Below are 18,230 nucleotides of genomic sequence, written 5' to 3'. Positions count from 1 at the left end.
CCTCGGCCACATGTTTCCCGAGACCACCTCCTCGGCGCGGCCAGCCCGCCCGAGACGTGCTCCTCGGTCACATGCTTCCCGAGACCACCTCCTCGGCGCGGCCAGCCCGCCCGAGACGTGCTCCTCGGTCACATGCTTCCCGAGACCACCTCCTCGGCGCGGCCAGCCCGCCCGAGACGTGCTCCTCGGCCACATGTTTCCCGAGACCACCTCCTCGGCGCGGCCAGCCCACCCGAGACGTGCTCCTCGGCCACATGTTTCCCGAGACCACCTCCTCGGCACGGCCAGCCCGCCCGAGACGTGCTCCTCAGCCGCATGATTCCCGAGACCACCTCCTCGGCGCGGCCAGCCCGCCCGAGACGTGCTCCTCGGCCACATGTTTCCCGAGACCACCTCCTCGGCGCAGCCAGCCCGTCCGAGACGTGCTCCTCGGCCACATGTTTCCCGAGACCACCTCCTCGGCGCGGCCAGCCCGCCCGAGACGTGCTCCTCGGCCGCATGCCCCCGAGACCACCTCCTCGGCGCGGCCAGTCCGCCCGAGACGTGCTCCTCGGCCACATGTTTCCCGAGACCACCTCCTCGGCGCGGCCAGCCCGCCCGAGACGTGCTCCTCGGCCACATGCTTCCCGAGACCACTTCCTCGGCGCGGCCAGCCCGCCCGAGACGTGCTCCTCGGCCACATGCTTCCCGAGACCACCTCCTCGGCGCGGCCAGCCCGCCCGAGACGTGCTCCTCGGCCACATGCTTCCCGAGACCACTTCCTCGGCGCGGCCAGTCCGCCCGAGACGTGCTCCTCGGCCACATGTTTCCCGAGACCACCTCCTCGGCGCGGCCAGCCCGCCCGAGACGTGCTCCGCGGCCGCATGCTCCCTGAGACCACCTCCTCGGCATGGCCAGCCCGCCCGAGACTTGCCCCTCGACCGCATGTCCCCCGAGACCACCTCCTCGGCGCGGCCAGCCCGCCCGAGACGTGCTCCCCGACCGAAGCACCTACGCAGCGCGGCCTGCTCGCCCCGAACATGAGTCCCAGTCGGGACCCACGAAAAGAACCGTCACTTACCGATCAAAAGCCATGCCTCGAATCCCCACCGACCGATGCCGAGTCATGGCTTCCTTTGGGGGGGGGATATGATATGGCAAAAAATGGTAAACCCCGCCCCCGGCGACTTCCCCCGCACGTGGACAGGCGCGGCGCCCCAGGGAAAGCAACAAGGGCAACAGACTGCGTCCGGACGTTAGCCTCACGGAGCCCGCAGCCCCTTCAGTTGACCCAGCACAGTAGGACGAGACGGAAGTGGGTAGCGGTTGAAGCTCGCCCATACCCTGCGATCCCCCGCTCCCATACGCAACGTCTTCAGCGATATCGGACGCCATCAGAGATACGGCCCCGACCGACGGGATGGCGCAGCCGAGAATGCCGGGTTCCCCTATAAACGTCCTCAAGCCCGAAGGGAAAGGGAAGGGCTGAATTCCCCCAAAAAAAACAACCGCCACTGCATCTCTCTAACTTGATCGTCGGAGGGGTCGGGTCGAGCGCACCCGACCATTGTGCAGGTATCAAGCCGAGGTCTCCCGACCGGGACGCGCCGGTGATCCCCGCTTGGGAAGAGTCGCCGCATCGCCCCGAGTCCGAGGCCGCACCCGACCATCCCGGTGGAGACGAGTACCGCCCCAGGGAGATCCCCACCATTCGGACCCCCGAACGAGCCGAGACGACCTCCCGGGTCACGGCTAAGAAAAAGGGTGTTTACACTAAATAGAAAAAAAGGTGTTTACACTAACAGTATCTACTTGATATCTTACAAGTGAATCCCTAGAAACGCAGTTCCATGATGACAGGTGTTAAGGGAAAAAATGGCAAACAGTCTCAGCTGCTCCAAATGACATCATGCACCTCGGAATTGATCAAAACGCTGACCGAGGCACACTAATATCCTGCAAAAGCCAGGTCCAACACGCTGACCGAGGTACATCCTGCAAAAGCCAGGCCGAACACGCTGACCGAGGTCCAACACGCTGATCGAGGTACATCCTGCAAAAGGCAGGCCGAACACGCTGACCGAGGTGCATCCTGCAGAATACTCCCCTATAAATACCCTCTCATCCATTAGGAGAGGGGGAGGACACACTCACAAACCACACTTGTATGGAGGCATTTCGTCCTCCAAAACCCCCTCCACATCTTCCTCTAACTTGTTCGTCGGAGGGGTCGGGCCGAGCTTCCGACCCGACCTGTGTGCAGGAACGAAGACGAAGTGACCTCTTCCTGGCGCTGCTGCGGAGCTGCCGACCCGATCTACCGCCCCGAACGACCGATCCCGACCGGGAGACCCCGAGGGAGCTAAGCCCGAGATCCCCGACATTCCGAGCCCCAGAACCGAGCCGCGTCGGCCCCGAGGCCACGGCTTAAAAAGTTACTCACCGTAACATTTTGGCGCTAGAAGGAGGGCCCGGAATGATGGTACGTTAGCTTTCTCTTTGGTTGCTCCGCTGCAACTGACCTGCACCAGAAGCAGCGACTTCTGGGGCTGGTCTCTGCCTGCGCCGAGCTGCCTCGGCCCCACGCGCGCGGCCAGCCCGCCCAAGTCGGCACCCCGCGCGCGAACAGCCCGCCCGCGTCGGCGCCCCGCGCGCGACCAGCCAGCGCAGCTTGCTGCCTCGGCCCCTCGCGCCTGGACCCCTCGGTCCCACGCGCGCGGCCGAACCGCCCGCGTCGGCCCCACGCGCGCGACCAGCCCGCCCGCGTCGACACCCCGCGCGCGAACAACCCGCCCGCGTCGGCGCCCCGCGCGCGACCAGCCAGCGCAGCTTGCTGCCTCGGCCCCTCGCGCCTGGACCCCTCGGTCCCACGCGCGCGGCCGAACCGCCCGCGTCGGCCCCATGCGCGCGACCAGCCCGCCCGCGTCGGCACCCCGCGCGCGAACAGCCCGCCCGCTTCCGCGCCCCGCGCGCGACCAGCCAGCGCAGCTTGCTGCCTCGGCCCCACGCTACCTCGGCCTCTCGGCGCCGCTCGGCCCTTCGGCCCCGTGCGCAGCCAATACGCTGCCTCGGCCCCTCGGCACCGTGCGCGGCAACACGCTGCCTCAGCTCCTCGGCTGACGGCGCAACCTGCTGCCTCGGTCCCATGCGCGGCCAGCCCGCGCTAGCAGCCTGCTGCCTCGGCGCCTCGGCCCCGTGCGCAGCAACACGCTTCCTCGGCCCCTCGGCCCCAAGCGCAGCAAGCAGCCCGCTGCCTTGGCCCCTCGGCCACATGCGCAGCCAACACGCTGCACGCTGCCTCGGCCTTCGGCCCCAAGCACGGTCCGCCCGCCTGCGCCGAGCTTCTCGGCCATACGTTGTCGAGTTCACCTCAGAGCGGCCTGCCACCTCGGTCGCATAATGCCCGAGGCGCACTTGCGCGGTATGCCCGAGAGCTCCTCGGCTGACACACGCGCGGCCATCCCGCCCGGGTCGGCACCCCGCGCGCGAATAGCCCGCCCGGGTCGGCACCCCGCGCGCGAACAGCCCGCCCGCGTCGGCACCCCGCGCGCCTCGGTTCCTCGACCCCTCGGCCCCACGCGCGCGACCAACCCGCCCGCGTCGGCCCCACGCGCGTGACCAACCCGCGCGCCTCGGCTCCTCGGCCCCAGCTTGCCCGCCTGAGTAACCTCTCGGCCCGAGACTTCCTCGGCCACAGCCTGTCCGAGACCTCCTCTACCCGAGCCGACCTCATGCGCTGCCTCGGCTCCTCGGCCTCATGCGCAGCAAGTAGCCCGCTGCCTCGGCCCCTCGGCCCCGTGCGCAGCAACACGCTGCCTCGGCCCCTCGGCACCATGCGCAGCAAACACGCTGCACGCTGCCTCGGCTCCTCGGCCCCTTGCGCAGCTTGCCCGCCTGAGTAACCTCTCGGCCCGAGACTCCCTCGGCCACAGCCTGTCCGAGACCTCCTCTACCCGAGCCGACCTCATGCGCTGCCTCGGCCCCTCGGCCCCTTGCGCAGCTTGCCCGCCTGAGTAACCTCTCGGCCCGAGACTCCCTCGGCCACAGCCTGTCCAAGACCTCCTCTACCCGAGCCGACCTCATGCGCTGCCTCGGCTCCTCGGCCTCATGCGTGGCCAGCCCGCGTCAGCTGCTCGGCTGACGGTGCAGCCCGCTGCCTTGACCCTTGGGCCCCATGCGCGACAGCACGCCTCAGCTGCTCGCCTGACAGCGCAGCTTACTGCCTCTGCCCCATGCGCGGCCAGCCCGCGCCTGCTCCTCGGCTCTTCGGCTTTACGCCACCCGAGACCACACCTGCGCGGCTCCAGCCCGCCTGCGCCGTGTTCCTTGGCCCCATGTTCCCGAGACAGACCTGCGCGGTCTGCCCGCCTGCGTCGTGCTCCCTGGCCCCATGTTCCCGAGACACGCTTGCGCGGTCGACACTCCTGCGCCGAGCCCCTCGGCCATGCACTGTCAAGTCCACCTCAGCACGGCTTGCCCGACTGAGTTGTCGCTCGACCCCAGCCTACCTCCACGGCTTGCGTCATGCTACTCGGCTGCATGGCCCTCGTGACCACGCCTGCGCGATCAGCCCGACGCACGTAGTGCTACTCGGCCGCATGGCCCTCGCGAACACGCCTGCGCGGCCTGCCCGCCTGCGTCGTGCTCCTCGGCTCTTCGGCTTTACGCCACCCGAGACCACACCTGCGCGGCCCTAGCCCGCCTGCGTCGTGTTCCTTGGCCCCATGTTCCCGAGACAGACCTGCGCGGCCTGCCCGCCTGCGTCGTGTTCCTTGGCCCCATGTTCCAGAGACACGCTTGCGCGGTCGGCCCTTCTGCGTCGAACCCCTCGGCCACACTCTCCCGAGCTCCCCTCAGAGCGGCCTGCCCCTCTGAGCAGTGTCACTCGGCTGCAGCCTACCTGCGCCGAGCTTCTCGGCCCTTCGCCGTCGAGTTCACCTCAGTGCGACCTCCCCGCTTAAGTTGTCTCTCGGCCGAGCCTATCACCTCGTCCGGCGCCGTGTCACTCGGCCGCATGGCCCTCGCAACCACGCCTGCGCGGTCTGCCCGCATGCGTCGTGCTCCTCGGCTCTTCGGCTTTACGCCTCCCGAGACCACGCCTGCGTGGCCTGCCCGCCTGCGTCGTGCTCCTCGGCTTTACGCCTCCCGAGACCACGCCTGCGCGGCCTGCCTGCCCGCGTCATGCTCCTCGGCTCTTCGGCTTTACGCCACCCGAGACCACGCCTGCGCGGCCTGCCTGCCCGCGTCGTGCTCCTCGGCTCTTCGGCTTTACGTCACCCGAGACCACGCCTGCGCGGCCTGCCTGCCTGCGTCATGCTCCTCGGCTCTTCGGCTTTACGCCACCCGAGACTACGCCTGCGCGGCCTGCCCACCTGCGTCGTGCTCTTCGGCTTTACGCCACCCAAGACATACCTCGCCGCTCCTCGGCCCTTCGGCTTTACGCCACCCAAGACATGCTCGGCCGTTCCTCGGCCCTTCGGCTTTAGGCCACCCAAGACATACCTGGCCGCTCCTCGGCTCTTCGGCTTTACGCCACCCAAGACATGCTCGGCCGCTCTTCGGCTCTTCGGCTTTACGCCACCCAAGACACACCTCGCCACTCCTCGGCTCTTCGGCTTTACGCCACCCAAGACGTGCTCGGCCGTTCCTCGGCCCTTCGGCTTTACGCCACCCAAGACATGCTCGGCCGTTCCTCGGCCCTTCGGCTTTACGCCACCCAAGACACACCTCGCCGCTCCTCGGCTCTTTGGATTTACGCCACCCAAGACACACCCGGCCGCTCCTCGGCTCGATGGCTTTACGCCACCCAAGACACACCTGCGCGGTTTTCCCGCATGCGTCGTGTTCCTCGACCTCCAGCTCTCAGGACACACCCGCGCGGTTCACCCGCCTGCGTCGTGCTCCTCGACCTCCAGCTCTCAGGACACACCCGCGCGGTTCACCCGCCTGCGTCGTGCTCCTCGACCTCCAGCTCCCCGGGACTGCGCCCACGCGGCCAACCCGCCTAAAGCTGAAGCTATGCCTCGGACTCCCGTTACAACGACCGACGCATAGCTTCTTTCCGGGGGGGAATATGTTAAGGGAAAAAATGGCAAACAGTCTCAGCTGCTCCAAATGACATCATGCACCTCGGAATTGATCAAAACGCTGACCGAGGCACACTAATATCCTGCAAAAGCCAGGTCCAACACGCTGACCGAGGTACATCCTGCAAAAGCCAGGCCGAACACGCTGACCGAGGTCCAACACGCTGATCGAGGTACATCCTGCAAAAGGCAGGCCGAACACGCTGACCGAGGTGCATCCTGCAGAATACTCCCCTATAAATACCCTCTCATCCATTAGGAGAGGGGGAGGACACACTCACAAACCACACTTGTATGGAGGCATTTCGTCCTCCAAAACCCCCTCCACATCTTCCTCTAACTTGTTCGTCGGAGGGGTCGGGCCGAGCTTCCGACCCGACCTGTGTGCAGGAACGAAGACGAAGTGACCTCTTCCTGGCGCTGCTGCGGAGCTGCCGACCCGATCTACCGCCCCGAACGACCGATCCCGACCGGGAGACCCCGAGGGAGCTAAGCCCGAGATCCCCGACATTCCGAGCCCCAGAACCGAGCCGCGTCGGCCCCGAGGCCACGGCTTAAAAAGTTACTCACCGTAACAACAGGCATTATAGAACTGGCGCAATCGAGAAATAATAGATCAGTGTTACTGGCACAGGGAATCTATTCGGTCAAAGAGAGGATCACTGTCAAATGACCAACCATATTTATAGTTCATATCACTCGAATTGAATTGCTTTCGTGCATATCAAAGCACGCATTACCTTGATTTCTGCATCTAGCCTCTGACCTGTGGGCGCTAGCCGTCTGCCATTCCTCTCCTTTGCCTTGTAACAGAAGAAATCGTTCGCTTCCTAAATGCCTGTGTGCAACGATATCTAATCAGTATCAAAGCCTTGTAGAAACAGCCAGATGATACAATGAGTTGAGGTTCCCCCAACCTGCAGTTTGCTGTGGTGAGTGGTTGACAGCCTCGTGCGCCATCACAAGTACACACCCTGGAAAGGCAGGCGAAGGCAAGTGAAGCCCATCGACTCCGACAGCTCATTAGGTGAGAAGGAAGGAGATATAAAATACTCCATTGGGACAGAGAGACGCCCCTATTCTTTCTTCTCTGGTCCCATTAAAGTCAGCAGCGCCACTTCCATCATGGGGCGTCTGAACCCAGGCAAGCTTCATGGGGCCTCACCCCAGTTTCCTTGGAGACCGTTCATGAATGCAGCAGCAGACTCCATTTCCACGCCTAATTTGCTGCTGCATCTCCACATTTCTGCCGACCTGAGAGCCCATTAAAGAAAGTAGAAACTGCGAGGAAATGGTCTCTTAAGAGACCCTCTGCTGCCACTTTCATGGCAGTAACGAATGCTTTTTTACTCCAGTTTGATTCACCGCCTTTTCATTGCACAAGTTCTTCGACTGGGGAGAACATCTGTCGACCCTCGTCGATTCTTTCACGTAAGAGATGGATAACATGCAGCCGCTGTGCCTCGTCTTCCTCTTCCTCTGCTCCACCCTGTTGCTGCAGTGGTCGCAGGGATGTCACCCCCACGACCGTTCGGCCCTTCTCACCTTCAAGGCCGGCATCACCGCCGACCCCTCCGGCCTCCACCGCTCCTGGGACTCGGCCACGGACTGTTGCTCCGCGTGGGACGGCGTGGCCTGCGACGCTGCCTGATAAGGGTAAAAAACTGACTTGACATAACCCCCGGATTTGACGTAATACACCCCCCCCACGTCGGACGCCCAGTACGACGCGCTGCCCCAGAAATAGCATTAACGACGACACGACACGCACTCATACCCGCCGTACCCGAACGACCTCCTCGGTTGACCCATCACGGCCGGCCGAGGCAGTCAAAGGCGCCAGCTGACACCCCCCATACCCTACGGCAGCTCGGCTCTCCACGCAACGCCCACGGCGGCGACAGACGCCGTCAGAGGTACGGTCATGCTCTGGCAGGATGGCCCATCAGGTAACATCAACCCCCCTTATAAATACCCCCCCCGGCTCCCAGCACAAGGGGGATCTCGAACCCAATACAATACTCCTTCCCACTAACTTGATCGTCGGAGGGGTCGGGCCGAGATACCGACCCGACCTGTGTGCAGGTACCCGACCACCGTCAACCCGATTCGTCAAGGCGGAGCTCTCAAGCAAGACCCTCTGCATCCGCCATCTCAAGCCCTACAAAGGGAGACACGACCGATCCCAGGCATTTGGGGCCCTGAACCAGCCGCGTCAACCCCAAAGTCGCGGCCAGAACGTTATTTACCGTAACAGATTGGCGCTAGAAGGAGGGCCGGCGTCCAAATATCAAGCGATCAGCAAATTTACCCCGGCGGATCCTCAAATGCGGAGCTCCCCGCCTTAGGGGAACGGCGTGACGAGACCCACGACGAACGCCCCGCAGCGGTGTCAGAACGCTACTGGCGACTGTTCAACAACCCGGGCTTGTCACCCCCTGGCGGCGCACCCGCCAACTCCTCGCAAGTGTCGCCCGAGGCCTTTCATGACCTCGCCCACCAGGTCCGAACTCTGACAAGCATGGTGCAGACCATTATCTCCCAACGAACCCCTCCGCGTGCGGCGAGGCCCTCGCAGCAACAGGAGACTCTCGCCCGGACCCACGCACCACCCCCAGAACTTCCGGGCTCGCCTCGAAACCCCACAACCCGACCGGGGAGCAGGGAAGCCGAGGACACGGTGAGCCACCCCGAGCCCGAGGCCCCGACCGCTGACTCGACGAACGCCCTACGGGCCCAACTGCGCCTCGTCAGTCAAAGGCTGGACGAGGTACAACAGGAGGTTCGTAAGTCAAAAGGAGAACCCGGGACGGACGGACACCAAGGATCTCCGTTCACCCCCGAGATACAGGATCAGGCGATCCCGCCGCACTTCCGCCTCCCTGCCCTGGACGCGTATGACGGCGCAACCGACCCCGCGGACCATGTGGCCGCTTTTCGGGCCCAGATGGCGCTGTTCGGGACTTCAGACGCCCTGATGTGCCGGGCGTTCCCGACGACCTTGCGAGGACCAGCCCGCGCATGGTACAGCGGCCTGAAGCCAGGGACCATCGCCTCCTTCGACCAGCTCGCCAAGGATTTTGAGCTTAACTTCCTAGCGTACTCCCGACCGAAGCCATCTATGGCGTTGCTCTTGGGGCTCAACCAGAAGGAGGACGAGCCCCTTTCTCACTTTGTGAACCGGTTTACGACGCAAATCCGTGGACTATCGGATGCTCACCCCTCTCTCTTGATGCAGGCCTTCATGACCGGCCTACGACCCTCCAGGTTCTTCTGGTCGCTCGTGGAAAGGCCCCCCGTTGCGGTCCCTGAGATGCTCCAACGGGCCAGCCAGTTCATCGCCGCAGAAACCTGGATGGTGGGAAAGCGAGAAGAGCACAGAAAGGTCAAGTCGGAGCCGCCCCGACACCAGCAACCCACCACCTCCCGGCGAAAGTTGGACAGGCCTGACCCAAGGCCTCCTCTTCCCGCCTTGAACTCCTCCCGGACGGAGATATTCCTACACGAAAGGGGGAAGGGGCTGCTCAGGGACCCCCACCCGATGAAGAACCCGCGGGAGCTCGCAGACCACTCAAAGTACTGCCGATTTCATCGACAGCACGGGCACGACACGGAGCAGTGTTACGAGCTAAAAAGACAAATCGAGGAGCTCATCCTCAGAGGCCATCTCGGCCAGTACCTCCGGTCGAGCAAAGAGCAGTCTCCTCGTCCGGAGGGCCCTGTTGAGCGACACATCGATGTCATAGCCGGGGGCCCCGCATCCGGAGGAAGTTCTATGTCGGGCAGGAAGGCCTATGCCCGGACCGCCCCCGACGAAGCCTCGGGGCGTGAGCCTTGTTGGGAAATTATTGGGGACGACATCACATGCGCAGCGGAAGAACAAGAAAACAAAAATCCCCGATTCCCAAAAAGATGTTCGTCGTCGTGCGAAGATTGGTGCGCAAAAATCCACAAAACACAAAACTGCGTATAGAGATTGTGTTACCTAGGGAGATCGTATATCCCTATTTCCTTGCAGATCCTTAGGAGAGGGTGAAGGAGGTCAAGCGTCCTCCTCTCTAGCGGTGATCCACACAGCAGGGTTGTGACGACCCTCCTCAAAACTCCAGGCCTACTCTGAGGTGGAGAGGGAGAGGAGAATAGGAAGGGCAAGTAAAGACTCTAGCCTATGAGGCTGTGAATCCCTCCTATTTATAGAGATCCCGTGTCAAACCCTAATGGGTCCTTCCCTAGTGGGTATGGGATCTGCATCCAATAAGACAAGGGCTCCATCGGATATCTCATATCCGAACCTCTACTCATCGCAATGCCTACCATATGTGTGTGACCCTCTAGGCCCAATATCGAGCTGGCCGTGAGTCATACCTGTCAGAACTCCTTCTGACTGAGTGAATTATTATCTCTGTAATAATTCACTTGACTCATCGACTACGGACGTACTAGGCCACTACGCTGTAGTCCCCAGACGATACAGGGGAATCCAATCCATTGGACCTGTCTATCCTCAGTTACCATATACCTATAGTCCCTCATCCATCTAATATCCCAAAGACCGTATATCGAGCATGGTGCTGTCAGACCCATACGGTTTCTACTCGAGTCTCGCTCTAATCGGATTCTCCCGGAGAACTCTTTCTCTCTCAACCCGAATGACCTTGGCCAGGGATTTATCTGAGCAAGAACACATGGGATATTCCTCTCATGATGCCGAGAGTGGATGATCCTCTGTCGACACTCAATAGCCCTCGTAAGGTCGACTACCACTCCCAATGACCAGTTGTACTAGATCTGGGAACAGCCAAACCTATAAGTCTGGTATCAAAGAGTGGAGCACTCATACAGGACATCCTTGGTGTCTCAAGTCTAAGGACCAGATACACCACTAGAACTACGGAATCGCTGTCTGACAATAAGGCATCATCAACCATCCAGCATTCCGTAAGCGGATCAATCAGTGAACTCATTCTCCAATGAGCACCTGTACTGTATCCCTAGTGTCCCTATACGAGCAGCTATGAGACTAGCTGCATCCATCATATGGACGGGTATACAGCACACCAGTCTATCCGGTTATCATGATGTCCCTCTCGAGTAACCTATGACCGGGATTATTTAGGATATGTGTTTAAAGGTGAATCGATCTCATTATCGTGATCTCATCACGATCCGATTCCCATTGCACAAATCCAATGATATCACAATATATATGCATTTATGCAATAGTTATAAAGTGATATACGCCAAAATATAATAAGCAAAAAGATTCTGTATCAAGTCACACGTGCCATCACTCACGTGATTGGCTTGCTGGGCACCTATGACTAGCAATCTCCCACTTGACCTAAAGCCAATCACCTATGTGTCTGATCCCCATCAGACCCCTGTGACGCTCAAAGACAATCTGAGACAACGGCTTTGTCAGTGGATCTGCAATGTTATCTTCGGATGGAACTCTTTCCACTGCTACATCTCCTCGGGTTACGATCTCTCTTATAAGCTAGAACCTCCTCAGAACATTTCTGATGAGACCCGGGTTCCCTTATTTGAGTAATCGCCCCATAGTTGTCGCAATATAAGGAAGTCGAGTTCTCGCTATTCGTAACGACTCCCAAATCTGTGATGAACATCTTCACCCAGACTCCCTCTTTTGTTGCATCCGATGCAGCAATGTACTCCGCCTCTATTGTCGAGTCAGCAGTGGTATCTTGCTTGGAACTCTTCCAGCACACTGCTCCTCCATTCAAGGTATACACATACCCTGAATTCGACTTGCTATCATCGACATCAAACTGAAAACTTGAGTCAGTGAAGCCTTCAACCTTAAGGCTATTACCTCCATATACTAGTAAAAGATCCTTAGTCCTTCTCAAGTACTTAAGGATACACTTTACTGCTTTCCAGTGCTCCAAGCCTGGATCCGCCTGATACCTGCTCGTGACACTCAGAGCATGCGCTATATCAGGCCTAGTACATAGCATGGCATACATGATAGACCCTATTGCTGAGGCAAAAGGTATCATATTCATGTTTGCCCTTTGGAAATTTCCATGCCAAACCTTTTGACAATGGTTTCTATGTACCTGGACTGGGACAAGCCAAGCATCCTCTTGGATCTATCTCTATAGATTCTAATCCCCAAGATATATGATGCTTCCCCTAAGTCCTTCAAGGAGAAGTCTCTAGATAACCAAGCATTTACTATGGATAGCATTCCTATGTCATTCCCAATGATGAGGATGTCATCCACATATAACACCAAAAAAGTGATAGCGCTCCCACTTACCTTTCTGTATACACAAGGCTCATCTTCGTTCTTAACGAAGTCATAAGATCTGATTGCCTCATCAAATCTTATGTTCCAACTTCGGGAAGCTTGCTTTAGTCCATAAATGGATCTAAGCAACCTACACACCTTATCTGGGCAGTTCTTGGACACGTATCCCTCAGGTTGCATCATATACACCTCCTCCTCGAGGTTCCCGTTGAGGAATGCGGTTTTCACATCCATCTGCCAGATCTCATAATCATAGTGTGCTGCAATAGCCAATAGAATTCTGATGGATTTTAGCATTGCTACGGGTGAGAAGGTTTCGTCGTAGTCAACACCTTGCCTTTTGACGATACCCTTTAGCCACTAGCCTTTCTTTATAGGTCTCTACCTTTCCATCTACTCCGATCTTTTTCTTAAAGATCCATTTGCAACCGATGGGTACAATACCTTCGGGCGCATCAACTAGGTTCCAAACCTTATTGGAGTACATAGAATCCATCTCAGAATTCATGGCTTCTTGCCACTTCCCGGAGTCTATACTCATAATAGCCTCCTCATAGGTCTGAGGATCAATATCCTCTACATCCTCTGCTCTAATATGTCCCACATATCTCTCAGGAGGATGGGATACTCTATCAGACCTGCGTAAAGTTGAAACTTGTGTATTAGGTACCTGAACAGACTCGGGCTGTAGAGTGGTGCTTGAGCTTGGTTCTCTAACTTCGCTCAACTCTATCATTCTCCCATTGTCTCCGCCAAGAATGTGTTCCTTCTTAAGGAACACTGCTCTCTTAGCTATAAAGACCTTTTGGTCCTCGAGATGATAGAAGTAATACCCACAAGTTTCCTTGGGGTATCCCACAAATATGCATCGCTCTGTCCTTGATTCTAACTTATCGGGGTTGTGTCTTTTAACGTGGGCAGGGCAGCCCCAAATCTTAACAACCTTAAGATCAGGCTTCTTCCCTTTCCATATCTCATATGGTGTAGACACTACCGACTTAGTTAGAACTCTGTTCAGAAGGTAAGATGCGGTTTCTAGGGCATATCCCCAGAATAAGATGGGTAGGTCAGCGAAACTCATCATGGACCGTACCATATCTAATAGCGTACGATTTTTCCTTTCAGAGACACCATTGAGCTGAGGTGTATAAGGAGGTGTCCATTGGGATAATATCCCATGGTCCTTGAGGAACTGAGTAAACTCTGTACTTAAGTATTCACCTCCTCGATCTGATCGAAGAGTTTTGATATTCTTTCCAGTCTGGTTCTCCACCTCATTCTTATACTCTCTGAATTTCTCAAAAGCCTCGGACTTGTACTTTATTAAGTACACATATCCATACCTTGAGAAATCATCAGTAAATGTAATGAAGTAGGAGTAACCTCCAATGGCATGAGTTGACATGGGTCCACATACATCACTATGTATGAGTTCCAACAACTCATTGGCTCTCTCTCCAGTTCTACTAAATGGAGATTTGGTCAGTTTTCCACGAATGCAAGGCTCACAAGTTGCATAAGACACATAGTCGAATGGATCTAGATATCCATCATTTAGCAACTTTTGAATCATTTTTTCATGGATGTGACCTAGCCTACAATGCCACAGGTATGCACTGTTCAACTCATCTCGTTTCCTTTTGGACACATTTACATTCATGATATGTGGAGTGGTGTCTAACATAAATAAACCATTATGCAATGTTCCTTTCGTGATGATCTTATCATCTAATAATATCGAACAACCATTGTTCTCAAAAACAAATTTATATCCACTAACTGTTAAACATGAAATGGAGATAATGTTTTTGATAATAGAAGGAACAAAATAACATGCATCTAATGCAATAAAAGCTCCACTAGGCAGATGTAGGGCGACCTCGCCAACAGCTAATACAGCAACTTTTGCTCCATTACCCATCTTGAGGTCCATCTCGCCTCTCTCTAGTCTCCTAGGCCTTGCCAGAACCTGCAACGAATTGCATATATGATAAGCACTACCGGTATCCAATACCCATGTGTTATCATAAGAGTCTGACAAATGGAGACTGATCATGAATGTACCTGAAGCTTCATCAAGCTTTTGTTTCGCCCTTTCTGCAAGGTACTCTTTGCAGTTTCTCTTCCAGTGCCCATCTTTACCACAGTAGAATCACTGGCCTTTGTCCTTTGTTGGGTCTTTCTTAGCAACCTTTGCTTTACCTGGTTTGCCCTTGCCCTTTCTCTTCTTAAGGGACCTTTCTGCTTTCCTTTTCTTTTTGGTCTCACCAGTGTAGAGAACTGGCTTCTCTTTCTTAATAGTACTCTCTGCCTCCCTCAACATATTGAGGAGCTCTGGGAGAGTCACCTCAAGCTTGTTCATATTAAAATTCATTATGAACTGTGAAACGGAATCTGGTAGGGACTGAAGCACAATGTTCACACACAAGTTATCCTCTAGGACCATTCCTAGACCTGTGAGTTTCTCTATCCACTCAATCATCTTTAGGACATGGTTCTGAACCGATGTCCCCTCAGTCATCCTAGCGCGGAAGAGGCTCTTGGATATCTCATATCGCTGAGTCCTTCCCTGTTCCTCAAACAATTTGCGGACATGTAGGAGAATGGATCTGGCATCCATCTTTTCATGTTGTCTCTGTAACTCTGGAGTCATAGAGCCCAACATATAGCACTGAGCAAGAGTGGAGTCATCAATGTACTTCACGTAGCGAGCGATCTCATCCTCGCTTGCCCCTTCTTCGGGCGTAGGCATCACTGTATCAAGGACGTACATGATTTTCTCCGCTGTGAGAACAATTCTCAAGTTACGGAGCCAATCCGTATAATTTGGACCAGTGAGGCGGTTGACATCAAGTATGCCACGTAAGGGATTTGAAAGCGACATTTTCTGAAAATAAAGATGTAGCAAAAATGAATAACATGCAGATTTTGCAAGAAATAAACTATCAAGATATGGACTTCTATCTTAATATGCTCCCACTATTTTACTAACGAGTCACGTGACACCCTAAGCACGTGAAACGGAAGTCTCCGGCATACTTCTAATGAGGATCAGGATCCAATCAGCGTCTTAGTGTAACCTCGAGGGACTCGACCAATCACACTAAGCCTAAAAGGTAGGCAACTCTTGCCGATCACAACTCCTTGTGATTCCCGTCCTGTTCGGCCTCCGAATCACCATGGCCTCGAGGGACTCGACCAACCATGATGCTCGGTTAAGTCAACACCTTCGTTACAAGATGAGTCTGATTTGATGATATACCCTCGAGGGACTCGACCAAGCATACCATGCCCTCAGGTCACCGGTGACATCTCTATGTTGTAAGCAAGATAGCGAATCGCGATATAGGTGAGTCTCGAGAGACTCGACCAACTCAACCTACACCGGGAATCGGTTCTGTTACGGTGAGTAACTTTTTAAGCCGTGGCCTCGGGGCCGACGCGGCTCGGTTCTGGGGCTCGGAATGTCGGGGATCTCGGGCTTAGCTCCCTCGGGGTCTCCCGGTCGGGATCGGTCGTTCGGGGCGGTAGATCGGGTCGGCAGCTCCGCAGCAGCGCCAGGAAGAGGTCACTTCGTCTTCGTTCCTGCACACAGGTCGGGTCGGAAGCTCGGCCCGACCCCTCCGACGAACAAGTTAGAGGAAGATGTGGAGGGGGTTTTGGAGGACGAAATGCCTCCATACAAGTGTGGTTTGTGAGTGTGTCCTCCTCCTCTCCTAATGGATGAGAGGGTATTTATAGGGGAGTATTCTGCAGGATGCACCTCGGTCAGCGTGTTCGGCCTGCCTTTTGCAGGATGTACCTCGATCAGCGTGTTGGACCTCGGTCAGCGTGTTCGGCCTGGATTTTGCAGGATGTACCTCGGTCAGCGTGTTGGACCTGGCTTTTGCAGGATATTAGTGTGCCTCGGTCAGCGTTTTGATCAATTCCGAGGTGCATGATGTCATTTGGAGCAGCTGAGACTGTTTGCCATTTTTTCCCTTAACAGGTTCCTACTCATAACGATGGAAGGCCACGTGGGTCAATCTAATTGCCTCACGTTTACCGACTTAATATTATCGAGCGATGTTTCTATAATTTAGTCTCCTAATATGACATGTCACACATATACATATTTAATATATATCTACATCGCATGCAAATATATATACATATCTAGTATGTGTATAAGCAATCACACCAGATGATCATGGACCACAACCTAATATGATTAGGCCCGAGCCAGTAGGCCTAATCACTCACATCAAGATCTATGTGTGCAACGGTGCATCTCCATGCCCTGTGATCGTCCATCTCGTCCTCGTCGGTTCCGTCGACATCTTGATGCATCTCCATGCATCACGATCGTCCGTCTCGTGGGTCCCGCTATCGCATCCACGCTCCCGCTGCGCCTCCTCATGTGATTACAACTTAATCATAGGCACACAGGCCCGACAATAAACGAGAAATATAATGGAGGTTCGCAGACCTCAATAATAATAATCACAAGTACACACATCATACATCACATGTATAAATAATCATCATCATGTAAGACTACTAGATAATAATAAAAATAATAATCAACTAAACCTTTTAATTAATTAATATTTTTCTGAAATCAGGGACATGTAGGGAATTTCTCAATTCCTAAGGGTATTTTCGTAATTTGGATAAAAGACAGAAACTGGAATTTCTCAAATTCCGAGGGGCAAAACTATCTTTTGCCCAGAAAACCCTAATACCCTTTCCCCCTTTCGCTGCTGCCGCCGCCGCCACCCTGCCGGCGGCAGCCTGTGCGGCGGGGCGAGGGCACTGCCCTCGCCTGCAGGCGGCACGCCCGCTGGCGGCGATGCCGCTGCCTCCGCAGGCGGTGCTGTACCGCCGGGCGGCCGCCCCTGTGGGGGGGTTTCGCCCGCGGGAGCAGTGGCGGCGCCTCTGCCCGTGGGCTGCCAGCCCCGCCAGCAGCAAGCCTGCTGCAAGCAGACCGCCGTCCGGTTGCTGCAGGCATAGCGCTTGCGCATGCACCGGCGCTGTGCTGCCTGGCTGCGGCTGCGGCTACCACTGCAGGTGGCTGCAGGCATGCAGATCGAGGGCAGCAACTGTTGCTGCCCTTCCTCGCTTTTGCGTCAACGATTTTGACGTCAATATTCTTCCTAAACACAACACACGCAGTTCAAAACCAATCATTCGCACGAACAACCTGGCTCTGATACCACTGTTGGGAAATTATTGGGGGCGACATCACATGCGCAGCGGAAGAACAAGAAAACAAAAATCCCCGATTCCCAAAAAGATGTTCGTCATCGTGCGAAGATTGGTGTGCAAAAATCCACAAAACACAAAACTGCGTATAGAGATTGTGTTACCTAGGGAGATCGTATATCCCTGTTTCCTTGAAGATCCTTAGGAGAGGGTGAAGGAGGTCAAGCGTTCCTCCTCTCTAGCGACGACCCTCCTCAAAACTCCAGGCCTACTCTGAGGTGGAGAGGGAGAGGAGCGACGACCCTCCTCAAAACTCCAGGCCTATTCTGAGGTGGAGAGGGAGAGGAGAATAGAAAGGGCAAGCAAAGACTCTAGCCTATGAGGCTGTGAATCCCTCCTATTTATAGAGATCCCGTGTCAAACCCTAATGGGTCCTTCCCTAGTGGGTATTGGATCTGCATCCAATAAGACAAGGGCTCCGTCGGATATCTCATATCCGAACCTCATATCCGAACCTCTACTCATCGCAATGCCTACCATATGTGTGTGACCCTCTAGGCCCAATATCGAGCTGGCAGTGAGTCATACCTGTCAGAACTCCTTCTGACTGAGTGAATTATTATCTCTGTAATAATTCACTTGACTCATCGACTACGGACGTACTAGGCCACTACGCCGTAGTCCCCAGACGATACAGGGGAATCCAA

At 56.1% G+C, this 18,230-nt stretch overlaps 1 protein-coding gene across 1 annotated transcript; it reads left to right on the top strand.

The window, feature by feature from the left end:
* The first annotated feature begins 8,002 nt into the window (after positions 1-8,002).
* Positions 8,003-16,280, top strand: LOC135666270 (uncharacterized). Its single transcript, XM_065177836.1, has 3 exons — positions 8,003-8,014; positions 8,323-9,892; positions 16,096-16,280. Exons 1-3 carry the CDS (start codon positions 8,003-8,005, stop codon positions 16,278-16,280), a joined length of 1,767 nt encoding a protein of 588 aa, XP_065033908.1.
* The last annotated feature ends 1,950 nt before the right edge of the window (positions 16,281-18,230 follow it).

The sequence above is a fragment of the Musa acuminata genome, unplaced genomic scaffold (genome assembly GCF_036884655.1).
Source record: "Musa acuminata AAA Group cultivar baxijiao unplaced genomic scaffold, Cavendish_Baxijiao_AAA HiC_scaffold_1077, whole genome shotgun sequence".
Classification (NCBI taxonomy): domain Eukaryota; kingdom Viridiplantae; phylum Streptophyta; class Magnoliopsida; order Zingiberales; family Musaceae; genus Musa; species Musa acuminata.
This window is presented reverse-complemented; position numbering and strand designations above follow the sequence as displayed.